General features: G+C 37.0%; 1 protein-coding gene across 1 annotated transcript in view; it reads right to left on the reverse strand.

The window, feature by feature from the left end:
- The window catches only part of LOC306871740 (peripheral-type benzodiazepine receptor-associated protein 1-like), a gene marked incomplete at its 5' end in the record, with an annotated part of 102,173 nt that extends 86,816 nt beyond the window's left edge, over positions 1 to 15,357 (reverse strand). Inside the window, one exon of the mRNA XM_079419865.1 lies at positions 14,437 to 15,357. Coding sequence (XP_079275991.1) covers positions 14,437 to 15,357 — 921 coding nt within the window. The remainder of the gene's footprint in view (positions 1 to 14,436) is intronic.
- Positions 15,358 to 18,101: the final 2,744 nt, after the last annotated feature.

Genomic DNA, 18,101 nt, shown 5'->3' on the forward strand with positions numbered 1-18,101 from the left:
AAACAAGCTCTATTGGCTAACAAAGAACAGAGAAAATGTCTATTTGTGTTAGCGCACTCATTTTTCACTTAATCAGTGGCTCGTTTTGAAGGAATAGTTTACCCAAAAATGAAAATTTGCTGAAAAATCCTCACCCTCAGGCCATCTGAGATATAGCTGACATTGTTTCTTCATAAGATTTGGAGAAATGCATCTTTCTATCACTTGCTCACAATGGATGCTCTGCAGTGAATGGGTGCCGTCAGAATGAGAGTCCAAAGAGCTGATAAAAACATCACAATAATCCACACCACTCCAGTCCATCAGTTAACATCTTGAGAAGACAAAAGCTGCATGTTTGTAAGAAACAAATATATCATTAAGACAAATCAAATCCACCATTCACTGCAGAGGATCCATTGGTGAGCAAGTGATGTCATGCTACATTTCTCCAAATCTGGTCAAGAAGCAAACTCATCTACATCCTGGCTGACCTGAGGGTGAGCACATTTTCAGCAAATTTTCATTGCTGGACGAACTATTCCTTTAACTGCAAAGATGCATAGAGCTCAAATCAAATAAATCTTGACCTCAAAGAATCTTGAGGTGCATTGCTGGTCATGAAACAGTCAGACTCTTCAGAGTTTTGGAGCAGAAACCTTATGTACTGACATGTACAGTCATGCATCCACACATACAGCTTAAGAGACATTATTCTGACCCTAAAGAGATGTTTAAATATTCAATGCACACTTGACCAACTGTGATGCCCAAAAAGACACCAATGTGAAGTCTGTGAGCATGTTCACAACAATCGGTGTGACTTCAGCTGAATAACAACAACCATGTGTGTGCATATCTATCTTTAAATTGTTAAAAAGAAAACTGTACCCAAGCTACTCAATTTAAAGTAGTTAAACAACAGTCAAGTTACAATTATTTATCAAAAGATATAATGCATTAACATACTTTATGATGATGCATTTTCATATAATGCATTATAAAGGCTTTAAATGCATATAGATTTGAGACACTAGCATTTAAACATTTTACTAATAAAAACACAGTGTGAATAATTTTTAACTGAATTGGTGCATGAATCATCCTAATGAACATATGTAATAAGATTAATCATTTAGCTCGCTGAATACAGTGCAAAATACCATGTGGCAAAAAAGTCAGCGATGTCATGTTTTTTCATGCTGTGCTGCTACTTGTGGCTCATTACTGGAGTCCAGTTAAGTACTACTAGATTAACTAGTTGCTGCTCTACATGAGAAAAGAGCACACGTGTGCAGGTCAAGGTCACTTAAAGCACGCCTTCACACCTTCAGAATGATCACTGAGGCCAGTAACAGGCACAAGACAATCTGCAGCGCTGCTATTGATTTTCAATGAGGCCGCATTAAGTGAATCCTGCGCTGTCCCACATTGAGTCTGCTGCAGCAGCGGTGAATATGGGTTGAGGTCACTCACTGTGTCTGGATTTAGCTGCTGTCAAACACATTGCAGACAAGATGCATGCATCAAACCGACAGTTCAGTAAACACTTACTATTCTGCATGTGTTTGGGATTCACACGATTGATTTCCGGATGTGTTCTGATTCGACTAGACCTTGAACTCTGACACTGAACAGCAAATGAATAGAGTAACAACCGGGTGAAATACTACAGGGATTTTCACACCTGGGTTAACCCTGAATAATGGAAAAATTTGACCCTGGGTCAAGCCACATTTTACATGTTAAAAGTGGGTTCGCACTGCTTTTAACCCTTGTGAAAAAGTGTTAAACAATGCCGCACTACAGAGAGTTCCAGAACAGTCAATAAGTCATTAACTGCATAGATGCTTTCCTCATTAAATATTCATGGACATTTTTGGAACTGCGAAAAACTAAAGGAGTTTTGGGATAGTGTACATGAATTCTCCGTTACTGTCTTGGAGAAGAAATATCCCAAAACTCCTTTAATATATCTTTTTGGGGTGGATTTAAATGAGATATCAGACCGTTTATTTATTAAAAGGGTAGGGTTGATTTCTTACTCATCTAAGAAATGTATTCTATTAAACTGGAAAAAGGAACACCCTCCAACATTTGAGCCATTTAAAAATATCATAAACGACACACTACATATGGAATATTTAACATACAGTTTAAAAAACAAAACCCACATTTTCTTTGAGAACTGGAATATTTTTTTTGAACCTATGAACCCTTTGACTCGTGCCTATACAACTTGACATTCATTGTTATCACATTGATCATTCATGTTATGTCATTCTATATCAGTTTTAATTTGCTAACACAAATTGGATTTGATGATGCATGTTTTTATATTTGTATACTATGATACCTGTTTTTGTTTGTTTGTTTTTGTTGTATTGTAAATCGAAAAAAAAAATATTCATGAACTAAGTACAGAAACCGTCACACAGTGGGTTTAAGTTCAGCTTTCAGTTAAAAATGCATGCAAACCATTAAAAGGACAGATACACTTTGAGATCTAAAGTGTGACATTTCCACATAATCACATAATCAATGCACATTATACTTGCACAATTACTTATTAACATCATAAATATGCAACGTCAAGAATGTCAGCTCAGGGTTTACAGAGTCACAATGTGAAATCTCAAACCTAAATACCCAAGATTAATTGCTAATAAAGGATGTGAAATATGGAACAAGGTACTGCAATACTACATTAATCAAGGGTTAAAATGACTGAATGGCCTAAAAAAAAGAACAGTGTGAAATATGGCGTAATGTAATGCAATATTATATTAATCAAGGTTTAAAAAAAAAGACTAAACGGCCTAAAAAAGAATAGTTATAATATCAAATGGGTCCAACTGGTTGTATAATAGAAAGACTATAAGAGGCCCTCAAAATCTGCACACAGAAACCATATTTTCAACCAGCAAAACGCACCTTTCCGAAGCCTCCCGCCTCATATCCGTTAAGCCCTTCGTAGAGAGAATGATGCCGTTTGCACAGAACGGCGGACGGCACTGTCAAGCTGCCGTTTCCATTAGTCGTGGTGGAGGATCCCAGGCTCATCCCGCTCAATGCATCTGACGCTAACGCTCGCACCTCTGGCTTCGCTCTGTCGGGATGCCCGGGTCCAGCCGGAGACTCGGGTTCACCGCTACTCATCTCCGGCATGGGTGAACCGTGCTGAGGTGGTTCGGGGGGGTCTGGCCTAGTACATAAGTCGTGCATTACTCTGTTTATGAGCGCAAAGACAGGTTTCAAGGATGTTTCAAGAAGGGGATGTTCGCAACTAAGGACATGGAGGAAAAACAACACTTTTTTAAATCTTCCAAGCCTTGAAGAAACACTTCATCAAAAGGTCTTCAGGTCCAGCTTGTAAATGCACAGCAATAAGACACCTATCAACGACCCAAAACAATTCATTAATGCAAGTGGAAACGCAAAAAAGCAACACAGCTGTTGCAAATTCTTAAAGAGACATCACCAAGCTCAAGTACATCGCTCTCAAAATAACTCCCCCATTATAGAAAACGCAGAAATGTCAATGTTTTGTAAAAAAATGCATTTCCAGTACAAAATGATCGAGAGACGAAGCTCTGATGATGTTTAGTCCCAGCGTGTTGCCGTCATCCATATATTGCTCGATCTCCTCCTGCTGTTGATACAAAAGGCTCAAAGACTGAGAAAAAGAGACAACCGTTTGTATAAAGACCAGTTTGAAGCCAACGCAGAAGGTGACGTCTTATTTTCTAACAGGTCTCTTAATTTCCTCTCTCTCCACGGACTGGATTTGCACTCGGCTCATTGCGCCGTCCTCTCATCCTTATCATCTTATCATCAGCTCGGATGTGCCAGTTCATGAAGGAGCGATCCTGGTTTTCAGTGATGCTTCAGCGGTCACGCTGGATCTCGGTGCTCTGCCTAAATGTGTGTTTGGTAAGATAACAACATTAAGATGAAGAGGAGGAGAGCGTGTGGCTGAGCGAGTGAGCGAGCAAGGCGAGAGAGAGGGAGGGAGAGAGAGAGAGAGGTGGGGGTTCTCCAATCACACTCAAGCAGGCTCTGGGAGGGAGCCAATCCCGGTGGTGGAGCAGGATGGTTTCCATGGAGATGACGCTGGAATGATGTCGCTCTATTGATCGTCAAAGAGGCAGCGCTGCTCGACGGAAAGGACCAAAGGACGGCCACACGCGCTTTCTCCAATATTAGCATTGAGAGACAAAGGTAGTGATGACGTACAGTGTTTGGAATGTGAAATCAAACAGGAGAGTGTGGAAATATCGAAATACACAACCGCAAAGCATTATTACTAGAGATTCTGTCACTGAAGTCAACACTGACCCTGTTTACTCTATTAATGCATGCTGCTGGTCTTACAGTGAACTATTCATTAAGTCTTCAAAATCTTAAATGAAACAATTTGTTCTCCCTCAGAAAAGACTGATGTCAGTATTAGTTCATGTTAACCAATGATCAATCAGCTGTTCGGTCATTGGTAGTTGATATTCTCCTGTTGTAGGTAATGACACCTCTAATATCTTGCCAATAGTTGAAATGGTAACACTACATTAGTTAACATGAAATACTAATGAAAATCTAAGGCATTTAGTAATCTTAGTTAATGGTAATTTCAACAGTTTCTTATACATTATTAAAATCCAAAGTTGTTAATATTAGTTAATAGACATCAACTAACAATAAACAGTCTTTATAACTTTTTTTAATATAAACTAATGTTATCATCAAAGATTAATAAATACCGTAAGAAATGTACTGCTTACGGTTAGTTAATGTTAGGTAATACATTAACCAATGATAACTAATGGGACCTTATTGTAAAGTGTTACAATCTAGTAAAGGTTATAGCCAGGGCCTAAAATGAACACTCGCCAAGCGCCAAATGAGAGAAAAAAATCGTCGTTGTCGAGTATATGTAACAGTGTCAGTCGCCAGTTGGTGGGTAAAACTTTTACAAAATATAACAATGCAATGTAGTGAGAACAACAGCCAGTTTTTAAAGAGATTCGCAGTTTCTGACGTAAGCGAATCAAATAATATTTTCCAAAGACAAGATCATCGTGATTATAGCCGTTCATAAGCGACAAGAGCGAATCAAATAATAGATACTGTTAAGGTCAGCGCAGTGTGATGCCAGACACGGTTCTAACCTGAGAAGATATTGCAGCTTCATTTCGGAAGATTAACTTTTTTCTTCATTATTCTTCATAACCCAAGAATGTGGCAACACATACCTGGGGTTACGCCGCAGAAACGGTGCAGTGTAGTAGGCTATAGTTTGAAAGGTTGCTTGCCTCATTGGGCTGTACACAGACGCAGCCGCTTTAGCGCACCAATAGCGCTTCAACGGACGAAGACACACATACAATTATGTCAAAATATGCTGTTTCGGCGAGTTACCTCGTAAACATAGTCTTAAATGAGTTATAAAGTCTTAAATGACCGTAAAAAGAGTTTGGAGAAAATAGGGTGTCAGATCCACGTCATGTGCATCAGGTTTTAAAGAGACAGCGCTGCTTTTAAAGTGAAACCTGCTGAAGTCTGTCATTGACGTAAATCACAGAACAAAAGAAAAACAGAAATCACTCGACTGCTCAAGTCGCTGATTAATAAAGAATAATCTGTATAGGACCCAAATTATTCATAAACTATGACCGGACCATGTTTTGCTTTAATTGCTAATGCAACCTTTTTACACCAAAGACTGAACAAAATGAAGCATTGTTTGGTAACTGGTTGGTATTATCTAATTGTGTTGTCCTGAGACCCAGCTCTGGAGTTTTTGCCTCTGTAGTGGACATTCTATTTCAGTGAATGTCTCTGAGACCTCACATGTCACAGATGTCCTGTACAGAGCACATTCAGGGCTTTACAGAGATACTAAATGATTGGACGTTTCACCAGGACCGCACCCTCTCCTCGGTCTTTAAAGATGGCTAAATTTAATTTAGTGAAACATTTTACATCCTTATGGAAATATGATTATATTTTGTAATCGTCATTTAAATCTGAATAATTTTCTAATTGTTTGTCATAAAGCAACATCTCAGGAAAATGTTATGGGTTTTCAAATTCGAATATGACTTCCTGTTATGAAACAGGATATCATTTCATACATGTCCACTGTGGAGGACACCAGGACTAAAAGTATGTTTATTATGCATTATGGGAGACATAACAATTGAATAGGAAAATAAATTATATATCTATTTTGTTATGAAATATTAGATATTATTATGAAAATCTGGCCAATTATTACTCCCATTATGACAATTCTTTTTTCAACAGCAACCCATTAATATGCAAATTAGATACAGTAAAGATACACTGTGTTTAATGGGAAAACCAGTTTATGGAAATTTGTACAGACATATTGCATAAAACAAAATGGTATATCAAATCATTTTGTTATATATTTTATAACATAGTTGAGAATCATCCTTAAGCAAAGTTTAGAAGAAAAAAAATCCTGAAACCTAAAAATGTATTGGTGATTAAAAAAAAAAAAAAAAAACCATTGTTTTTGCCTTTTTGATGTCTATTCATGCCATTTTATTTTTAGGAAAACTTAGTCCTAGTGTCCTCTACAGAGGACATAGAATAAAACACAATTTTTCAAAAATGTTAATTTTCCATTTTTCTCTAATGCTCTAAACAATGTAATGACATGAAAAAATACTAAATTCACAAAGCTTTTTTTTGGGGGGGGGGGGGGGGGGGGGTCTCAGGAGGATATATAAACATGTTTTCCTCTCATTTCAACTAGTTGCCAAGAAAATGTTTATTTTTAATTTAGTGTAAGTTGTACTAAGTACTAAAATAACTAAAAGGGAAATAAAAGCTATATAGCCATGTATATAAAAAACTAACAAATATAAGTGACACAAACACAAAACAAAATAGTAAAACTTATTATATTCAATTAAATTATATTTAACTAAAATAATAATGAAAACAGAAAATCTAAAAATAAGAACTGATTCAAAATATTAATAAAAACTATAATTATAATTACGGAAGTCATGTCATTTGATGACAGACAGACAAATACATAGCATATAAAGCGCAGTGAAAACCCCAGCGGTTTTAAATCTAATTATCCTGCGATGCTATCCACCTCTGTGGAGTTCAGCTGGCTCGCTCTCATATGGAAAAACGCTGCGCTAATTGCCTCTCCACTGAGCAAACACACACAGAGATAGAGTGTAACCCTCACGGGGAGGAGAACTCAACTCAGACCCATGAAACCCCCCCGTGCGTGTGTGTCTGAGGTAAAACGCGCTCCATTAACATCTCATTAGACGTCAGGTCTTCACACAATTTCATGGGGTGGTTGCGGTGCTCATGGCTGCCTCATCAATTACTACGGGTTTATATTCAGATGGATTTTACTGCTCGGGAGGTACATCTCATGCAATGACAAAATATTGAGGGAATTCATTAGACGTCCCAACAGATCGCAAAGTTTTTGAAACAGTTTTCCTAATTGGAAGTTCAGGCACTGAACAGCATGAAGGATGAACTCGTCCTAATTTAGATCTTCAATGCAAAACAAAGAGCAAAAGCACAGACAGCAGAGGTTTTGCTTTTCTTTCCAATATATAAATGAGATTTATCATCAGTGTCTTGGCTTAAGCAGGGAAGAAAATTAGATCAACAGTGAATGTTTGCCAAATATAGACTATTACAGCTGACTCATGTACCACACAGAGAGATAAAAATATATGGACATGTAATATGCCCAACTCTTTCCACATAATTGCAGTGCACTCACATAAGGCAATATAGCAAATCTCAACTACCTGACTGCATGTGTCGTCACATAATGTACATGATCTCCCAGGGCTAATCTGATGAATATGACGAAGGCATGAAGATATTGTAATTTTATAAACATTGACACCATTATCTTCTGTAAAGCTGCTTTGGAAAAATGCGTATTGTGAAAAGCATTATACAAATAAATTTGACTCAACATTTTGGTGTTATGGACATACATACAAGAACAAATTTAACTGTTTAATTTAATTGTTTGGAGAGACCAATGGCGAGAAGAGAGGAGAGAAAGGAAATATATAAACATTATATTGCATTTGAAACCAGATATTAAATATGAGTAAAATAAAATAAAAATGTAAATGTATATAACAAATTAAAATAAATTAAATGAAAAAAAATCAAATAAAAATAAAAAACGAGACACTTGGACTACACCAGTGTTACTTTAGTATGATTGAGATACTACTATAGTTTGTATTAATATTTATTTTCATTTTAATCTAAGTAATTAAATTTTAGTAATTTGTGTTTTTTGACATTTTTATTGGCTTTTTTAATGTCTATAATATTTAATCTTTTATTAAATATTATTATTGCTTAGCTGTGTGTGTGTGTGTTTACATACACATTTTTTCTTGATCTTTAAAATTTTACTTCAAAGACCCAACGTTACACTGAGGAGAAAAAGATGAGAAAGAATAAGATCTTAGTAAGATCTAATGAACCAGTGATGATTCCATGAAACCAAAAACAAACTCACAAAAGAGACAGGAAGTTCAGAAGCAGGTCTTCCAGACACACAGCGGCTTTATTTTCTCCAGCATTAAAAAGCTTGAGACACATTAATGCTCTGTCGGGTGTTTATCATGTAGTGAACGTGCGTCTGCCGCTGTTTGGGTTGATCTCAAGCTAATATCAATAATTCAGAGCTGCTCTGTGTAACCTCGCACCAGTTTTTGGGAGGGAATGGAGGGGGTGACCCAGTTATGCCAAAAACAGACCCCAGCGACTATTAGCTCAAAATAAAACACAAGCAACAAACAACAATCTCAGTCACTACATTTCAGTGACAACCAACATGTATGTGGTGGAAAGTAGGGGTAGGTGATACGGAATAACAAAAAGTAGACTTGTGCTGGTGAACTGGCTCCAAACCTAAGCTACATAACTTAACAGTAACCTATTCATGAATATTTAATCAAATGTATTATTGTCAAAGAGATCTGTGGAGGACAAAGGAAAAGGAAAAACAGATCTGAATCTAATACAAACTACACAAATTAATACTTTTATTCTGCAATGATGCATGACATTGATCAAAAGTGACAGTAAAGACATTTATAATGTTACAAAAGATTTCCATTTCAAATAAATGCTGATCTTTTGAACTTTCTATTCATCAAAGAATCTTGAAAAGTAAAATTAATCATCGTTTCCACAAAAATATGAAGCAGCACAACTGTTTTCAACATTGATAATAATCAGAAATGTTTCTTGTGCAGCAATGATTTCTGAAGACTGGAGTAATGATGCTGAAAATTCAGCTTTGATCACAGAAATAAATGTCATTTTACAATATATTCAAATGTAAAACAGTTATTTCAAACTAATTTCACAATTTACCCGTTTTCACTGTATTTTAATCAAAGTAATGCAGCCTTAGTGAGCAAAAAAGACTTCTTTCCAAAATATCTAACCAAACATTTGAACAGTGGTGTATATTTCTTAAAATAAAAACACACACACACACCACATGTCAGTGGCTTCTTATATCCCACCAGCTGCACTGCATTCCTATGATACCATAGTATATTCAAAGCTATTTAAAGTCTTTCTTAAACAGATCAGATTATAACATAATGCTGTCTGTTTGTGGCATATGATTTTAATCACACTGCTGTTTCAATACACATATGTGTACATACACAAGATGCTAAATGCAAGAACACAATGCTAAACTGACACAAATCACACAAGAATGGTTATGCGTTTTGACCTGGCCAGATGCGTAGCACCAAAACACATAGCTTACGTGTGATCTCACACCACTACTTTTAATAGAAGCGGAATACGGTATGCATACTTATGCACAATTGAATATTGAAAATATTAAAGCATGCACAATTAAATATATGCATGCATACTTGATGAAAATATGAAATATTCAACTACATTCGCTAAAAGTGCAATCATATTAGATCCGTGGTATTAGATCTTATGACAACAATTTGATTGTTGTTTTCCCACAAAAATTGATAAAATTCTAAATTAAATGCGGAATTAAACATGCAACATAATGAGGTCAAATGACAAACATGAAGCATACTACGGTTTCAAATGTTTATCATTGCTTATTGCATGCTACTTCACATGCTATTTATCCAAACAGTAGGCAGTATACAATTAGAGACATTAGTGACCAAAAATGATCTAATTAACCATCAACTGTTTCCTGTAATGTGATTCACTTGTGTGGTGCGTCCTTCAGTTTCTCTGACAGACGGGCCATTAACGGTTTCAAATTAAACGACTATAAACTTCCAACTCATTTAAACAGTCGCTCAGTCGATCGCTCACTCCCACAAACACAGACACAAATATACACATTATCCTAATGAATCCATTAGTAGCTGATTATGTTTACTGCAAGAACCAGAACTGGAAGAAACACTGAAGGACTAAAATGAAGTCGCCCACATATTAAAAACAGAAATTAGTGGTCTGATCTGTGCAAAGCCTTGTCATAAAGCTTAAAAAATAAGCTATCAAGCAAGACCTCAGAGCGAATTTCTGACCTCAGTTTTCATGCAGATACACTATATTGCCAAAAGTATTGAGTCACCCCCTTCTAATGAGCATATTTGACTACTTGAGTAGTCATGTTAGAATAGAAAAGGGTTCTGTCCAAACTGTTGCTATAAAATTAGAAGCACAATTCCCTAGAATACCATTATATGTTTAAACATTATGATTTGTACTCATAGAAATTACTAAAGTAGTCAAATATGCTCATTAGAAGGGGATGACCCAATACTTTTGGCAATATGGTGTATCTGAGTCATTACGGTTTGACCTCACTGGAGCCACTGCAGTTTGCTCCCAGGTCAGAAAGGTCAGCAGACAACATGGTTAACATGGATTTGCACTTCTTACAAAACTAAGGAACCAGCATCCTTCAGAAGACATCAGAGATTTATTTAACACTGAAAGCTTTACAGGCCAAACTCTTACAGACAATAATTCATAAACTGATGCACTAGTACAGTAGATATGGAAGCCCTTTTCTGCCACGTGATGGAAAGTTAGGCTATATCTCACAATTTTGACATTATGTGTCACATATCTGGCTTTATATCTCACAATTCTGACATTTTATCTTGCATTTCTGAGTTTATAATCCCACAATTCTGAGTTTATATCTCACATATCTGAGTTTATTAATTCAGAAAAAAAGACAGAAATGTGAGATATAAACTCTGAAAAATGTCTGACTTGTGAGAACGTTGCAATTACGCATTTTTTTTTTTACCCTATGGAAACAAACTTCCATAAGTAAGGGTTCTCAACTTTATTTATGATCCCACTTCAGTATTTCTCTCAATTATAACAAGTTCATTTTTAACAAATATTTAAAGCAAAAACATTCAAACTAAAAAGCTTTAAAAACATTAAAACTGAAAATTAAAAATATTGCCTTGTCAACTATGTGAAATTAAATAAGATAAATAAAAATAAATTAAAGCTAATTAGAAATATTACATAAAACTAATAAAATTGACAAAAGCAACTAAATTACTAAAACTTTAATTGAAAATCGAAATTAAATTCATTACAAATATTACTCAATACTATATAAATGATAATGAATACAACTCTTCGCAACTCTTTGCCCTCAAACTGTATATTTTTACACAATAATTATACTTGTGTATTAGAGCTATTGTCCCATTAAACAAGGACTGACAGGCTAACAGATGTCTTTCTGATTTGTTTGACTGTGCATTTGCAATCAGATATCAAATCTCTAGACCTGAAATGTGCACATATTCATCATTACATAAGATGAAAACAAATAGAGTGAGCTAAATCATTGTTATATAGCCTGTGAGTGAGGTAATCAAGCCAACTGAGAATTAGATGCAGAAAGAATTGGTGCTTTCATTGAACCAACATCCCATAATCCAGAGCTTAAAGTGCCCCTATTATGCCATTTTTAAGGTTGCTATTATTGTTTTATGAGTCTCCTAAAACAGGTTTACATGCATCCAAGGTCAAAAAACTGTTTAGTTTTCTCAAAAAATAGCTTTAATTTGACCTCCTTTCTAAATGATTCCTAAACGACTCGTGCGAAGCAGTTTGAAGAATCACCCTGCGTCCCAATGTTCATACTATCCATCCTAAATAGTATGTGAGATTACAATAAATGTGTCCCAAAGCATAGTATGTTGAAAAGAGTATGCCAAAAGTCCCCGGATGGTCTACTATTTCAGGTCGATTTTTGACGTGTGGATCCGTGCACACTCTAATGGCTAAAATTGCCCACAATCCATTGCGCTTTGGCGAAGGATTCGGTCCAGAACTACAAACACGAATAAAATGCGTCAGAAAAACTACAAACGGGGCGGATTTGCACGATCGACTGTTAGGTAGAGAGGTTTACAAAAAGGTTTGAGTTACTAATAATCAACATTTAACCTGGTAAAAAATATTTATTTATTGTTATCCGTGTTATTTTTCATCTGCAACAGCAATGTGAACTTTTATAAACAAAAATAAAGCTTGCACACTCAAAAGTGTGTAGGCACATTGGGACGCAGCATCAGTCTCTCTAAACCCCTCCTTTCCATGAGCACTCGCTGCTGTGATTGGTCAGATGGAGCAGTCCTTTGTGATTGGTCTACCGCGTACAGCTCGAATAACAGCCCATGGGCGGACATTATGCAAATGTGTTCATTTGTGACGTACAGCCGTAATAGAATAAGATTCAAATTCCTAACGACTCATTTAGGCGATTGCGAGCAGACTTTTTTTTTTTTGATAGACAATAACTTTATATATCGTGCACTTTTGGCTTCGCAACTTTGCAGAAAGTTTCTGTTCACATAGTGCTACATGACACACTGCATGAAAGGTAATATTCGAAAAGCGGCACTTTAAACATCATAAGAGCACTTGCAAAACTGTTCAGTGCATAAACACAACGCCAATGTCCAAAGGTTCAACTTTTAGCCACTATCCATTTCTCTCCAAGCACAGGGCACAAAAAACATCAATTCTAAGGACTGAACTACACAGTTTAGTCTGCGGTTTCACAGTGGCAGTAGACTGTTATTCTCTGTACTTCTGAATTATTCATAGCACCATCAGACCACATTCACTCACTCTCTCCTCATGGTTTGCATTAGACAATAAAACTAGATTTTTTTTTATTATTGTTTTTTTCTTTATTTCATATTCTGAAGTCTCTAAAGTTCACTATGAACTTTAAAACAATGTGCATGAGCAAAAGCAATAGTGATGCATGCCTTGGCATAGAAACTACTGATGAAAACAATATCTGTGTCACAAAAACATATTTTTCTTCCTCTATTAAAATCAATGGAGAAAACAATATTACAGATAATGGACGCAATGGTTTGACGTTAAAAATATCCTAAGGATGGATTTGTTTTTTTTACAAACACACGTTTGTTTTTGGCTTCTCAAGATGTTAACTGATGGACTGGAGTGTTGTGGATTATATTGTGATGTTTTTATCAGCTGTTTGGACTCTCATTCTGACGGCACCCATTCACTGCAGAGCATCCATTGTTGAGCAAGTGATGCAATGCTACATTTCCACAAATCTGATGAAGAAACAAACTCATCTCCATCTTGGATGGCCTGAGGGTGAGGACATTTTCAGCTAATTTTCATTTTTGGGTGAACTATTTCTTTAAAGACCATGGGAACATTACAGAATGTGGTAACTAAAAAGTAGCATGTTGGCTGAAATGCAGTAAAGTTGACGTGACTGTTTAGGGAACACTTCCTGACTGATTGCGTTCACTGTCACAATCGATCACATCTAAAGAAGGTTAAAGACTCAGCAGCTCTGCCGAAATGTGCCAAGTGATTCTTTTTCATCTAATTCCAGATTCTGCAAGCAAGATCCAAACTGCATCAATTAAGGTTTATTTTGTTTGCAGGACGTGCAAGCTGATAAAAATCTGTGGAACATGTTATAAATATAAGGACTTGTGAATGTATGTGGGCCATGTATACCTTTCATCTTGCAAGATGACTTCCCAGGGTATTTGGATTCTGCTTTCTTTGCTCTCTTTTGAATCCAAATAAAGAATAAAGCGTGTGTTTGTATGAGTGTGTGTGTGTGTATGAGTGTGTGTGTGTGTGTGTGTGTGTGTATATGAGTGTGTGCGTGTGTGTGTGTGTGTGTGTGTGTGTGTGTGTGTGTGTGTGTAACATCAAAGCAAAACAATACTGAGCATATTAAGTTTTCAGGAATTGCAATAATTGGAATATCCAACTTAGCTGGATAAATTTCAAGCTTGGTTAACTGAACAAAACCAATGTTTATCCTGGAACTAAGCAAGTGAACCCAGAAAAATCTACACAAGTATGCAAACAAATGCAAATACTGTTCAAATCCAATAAAGTTCTTACCAGATGATCCATATTGTCCTCTGAACATCTGAATGGGGAGCACTTCTCCAATCCCTCATCAGATGAACACGGCTCAGGTGAATCCTCTAGAAGATCTCCATCCTCTGTTGGAGATGAGCTGAGAGGAGAAGTTTTGCAATCCTGCTTATTTTTCTTCTTCATGGGTTGAGAACAATCGCTTCGCCACGTCTGGGATAGTGAACGAGACCGGAATAGAGCGAATTTTCCTTCCTTACAGGAGTCTGGGTGGTTTTGGCCTTGCGGGAGCAGATGCACGCAACTCTTCGACCTCGGTCTGGATCGTTTCACCACGCAGGACGTCCCGCTATGGGCTTCCAGTAGATGGCACAGGAAATAGCTCTTCTCTAATTCCACTTCCTGTTGGAGACGCTGAAGGACAGCGACCTGCCGTCCATCTGACTGAGCAAGCAGCGTCTTTAAGAGTTCCTCAAGTTTGCGATACGCCGCCCCGTTGCCTTTACATCCAGGTTTGAGACCTTGAAACGCAGATCCACCGGCGATCTCATCCGCTAGCTGACGATGCACTTCTTGGGTTTGCCTGAGTGTCAAGTTCTCTGTACGTTTCAACTCCTGACTCCGCCAGCGTAACAAACGCCGGACCTCCGCTGCACGCTCCCGGCCAAGAGCTTCCCGCTGCCTCAGCAGCTCCAGCGTCTTCTGCTGCTCGTGTCGGTAGGTCAGCTCCCTCAGCGCTCGCTCCCGCTCCTCGCGAGCCTCCTCCCGTTGCCTCCGCAGCTCCAGAGAGAAGCGCCGGTGGGCCTGATGGTTGCGGCTTCGCTCCACCTCTAACGCCGCGTGGAGACGCTCCACATCCCGCCACGGATAGGAGCTTGAATCACACTTGCAGCTGCAGTGCTTCTTGGAGGAGAGAATCGGGGGGTTATCACAGTTTTCGCCCATGATGGTGTTAATGGTGGACACACAGAAGTAGCATGCAGGTGGGATGAAAATGACGATGTTAAACAGGAGACAGCATGCACACACAATGCAACATGCCAGCTGAAAAGAGCAGAGATGAAAGATGATTATCAGCATGGCGACAGAAAGATTCAGAAAGCTGTTATGCAGTGTTGTGGAAAGTTACTTTTAAAATTAATGCTTTACAATATTGCGCTACTCCCTAAAAATGTAATTAATCATGTTACTTTGTTACATTTTATGTAAAGTAATGCATTGTTTTATTTTGCGTTACTTTTTAACTGGGCTGGGCTAGCTTGTTTGTTTTTAATATAAAAAGTTCTCCTTTTGGCAAACGTAAAAGCCTTTTCACATCAAAAGTGGAACAAATAAGCTTCAGGCTGATGGAAATGTAAATTCACGTCTGTAGTAGAGCTGTTCATACAGCAGCTCAAACTAACTTTTCAGCTGTGCTGCCATTCTGGATTCCATGAAGAATAGAACGCAGGAGAAGAAAGCTCAAATCTCTTCAGTAATAAAAAAAATTAACAAATGTTTATATAATAAGATCAATTAATATGGTTGCATTGGATCATCGAAGGTTGGCGGCAAAGACAGTAGTTAATAAAATTGGATTAAATGCATAAAGGATATTTGTGTTAACATATTTAATTATTGCAGTTTTGCATCATATTCTGCGTTTGCTTTTCACTGTTTTTATTCATTTTGAGGAATACGGTATCTGTGTTGGTGCAAGTGAGATGAGTAAAATGCATGTTGACATTTATTCTAGAACTACAGTAACATCGTGTTTCCACAGAGCACACAACGCCTCTGCACTTACTCCTGATTTCTCCCAACATGGGGACAGGAGAGCTGTCAGTCAATAAATGGGACAACGAAGTAGCCTAATTGGCGTTACCTATTTGAAGTATCTGAGTATTTGAAGTAACTCAGATATTTTCTTGTAAATTTAAATGCACTACTTTGAAACTTTGATACTTTCATTACTTGAAAAAGTAATCTGATTACGTAACTCACGTTACATGTAATGTGTTTCCCCCAACACTGCTGTTATGATCACATGCACCATCTTTACAAACAAACTCATACACAATGCAATCAGTCACTGAAGAGCTCAGGAAATATGGTGCATTCAAGTCAAGAAGTCAGAATGATCGCAAGGACATATCCAGCAAAAAAGACTAATGATCACGCTACATAAACGTCATCACAAAGTCAGAATTATAGGAAACTAAACTTTCTTTAAGTCTCGAATTTCCGAGTTTGTGGCATGTCACTGAGAAAATATTGCAGACAAAATAGATGCAGTGTCTGTATTGATGGTAAATTTGATGCAATTATTAAAATTATAGATATTTTTCAGTTACAATAGAACTAGCTAAGTTGCATGGACAAAATATGACAGTAGTGTACAATTACGATAGAATACAGTATATAACATTCCAGTTTACTTAATAAATTTAATTTAAAAAAAGTAAAAAAAAATTAACAAATGTAATTTAAAATAAAATGCACCAATACTGCCCTTACATATACTAAACATGCTAAATAAACAATAAAAACTCCTGACAGTCAAAAGTTTTAACACACCCTGTTATAATTCATTTCAAAGTTTTATAATAATAATAAAGTCTATAAAATAACACAAATGTAAGTATGGTAATGATGTAGTGATTAAAACGTGATGCAAATGACAACTTACACAGTTTTTATTTGCGCATATAAATTACTTGCAGCAAAATGTATTTGTTTAAAAACCTATTTCAAATATTTAAGCATAAACCTGTATATTAAAGGGTTTTGAGAAACAAGTGTGTCAAGATTTTGACTGGTTGTGTGTAAGAGACAGCACAAGTTTTCTGTAAATATATTTGGCATATTCCAAGACAACTGACAACTCATTTCCTTTTACACACACACAAAATGTCAAATATGAGAATGTAACAAGCATGCAGAATCTCACCTATATATCACAGAAAACACTAACAGCAGTCTGTCCCTCAGAAATCTGCAGAGAAAACGCGGTAAATGTTATTGGTTTGATTGTTTACGCCGCACAAACACGAATGATACAGTAACACACAGTCACAGTGATACAATGACACAGACGCGGTGATACAAAGATACAAAAGCGCGATGATACAAACTCTATGATACTATGTATCGTGTGTCCCTAAAACAAAACATTGAAGTGTCACGCTACAGTATAAGTCTCTTCTCAGACGCGTGTCAAGATCTCCACAGAGACTTTAATGAGAGAATAAACGAGCGGGATATAAACACTGACCTTCCTCCTCAGGACAACTTCAAGATGCGCGTCATATATTGCTCAGTTCCACTGGAAACCTCCGAAAGACGCGTTTAAACTCGCATTAATCCTCTAGAAACCGCGTCAGCGCGATATTACTCGTTGTTTGCTGTTGTCGATGTAAAGGCGTCTTAAGCACCAGTTGCTTCTGTTGCACCACATCAATGTCCGGCTGCGGCTCTGGACACCAGAGATTGACTGAGGACACAGCGACCGCTGCTGGACACCCGGCGACAGTACAACACCCGTGTTTGCATGCTTGACTAGTTCATCATTTTAGGGGATTTAAAAAAAAAGAAAAGAATAAAAAAACATTATTGATAATAATTTTACGGAAGCGTATTGCATTCACTTGAGGAAAAAAAATCTACTCTGTTTTTCTGAATTAACGAGCTAATTATCTCAGAATTACGAG

This window comes from Barbus barbus (assembly GCF_936440315.1).
Source record: "Barbus barbus genome assembly, chromosome: 6".
In the NCBI taxonomy this organism is placed as follows: Eukaryota; Metazoa; Chordata; class Actinopteri; order Cypriniformes; family Cyprinidae; genus Barbus; species Barbus barbus.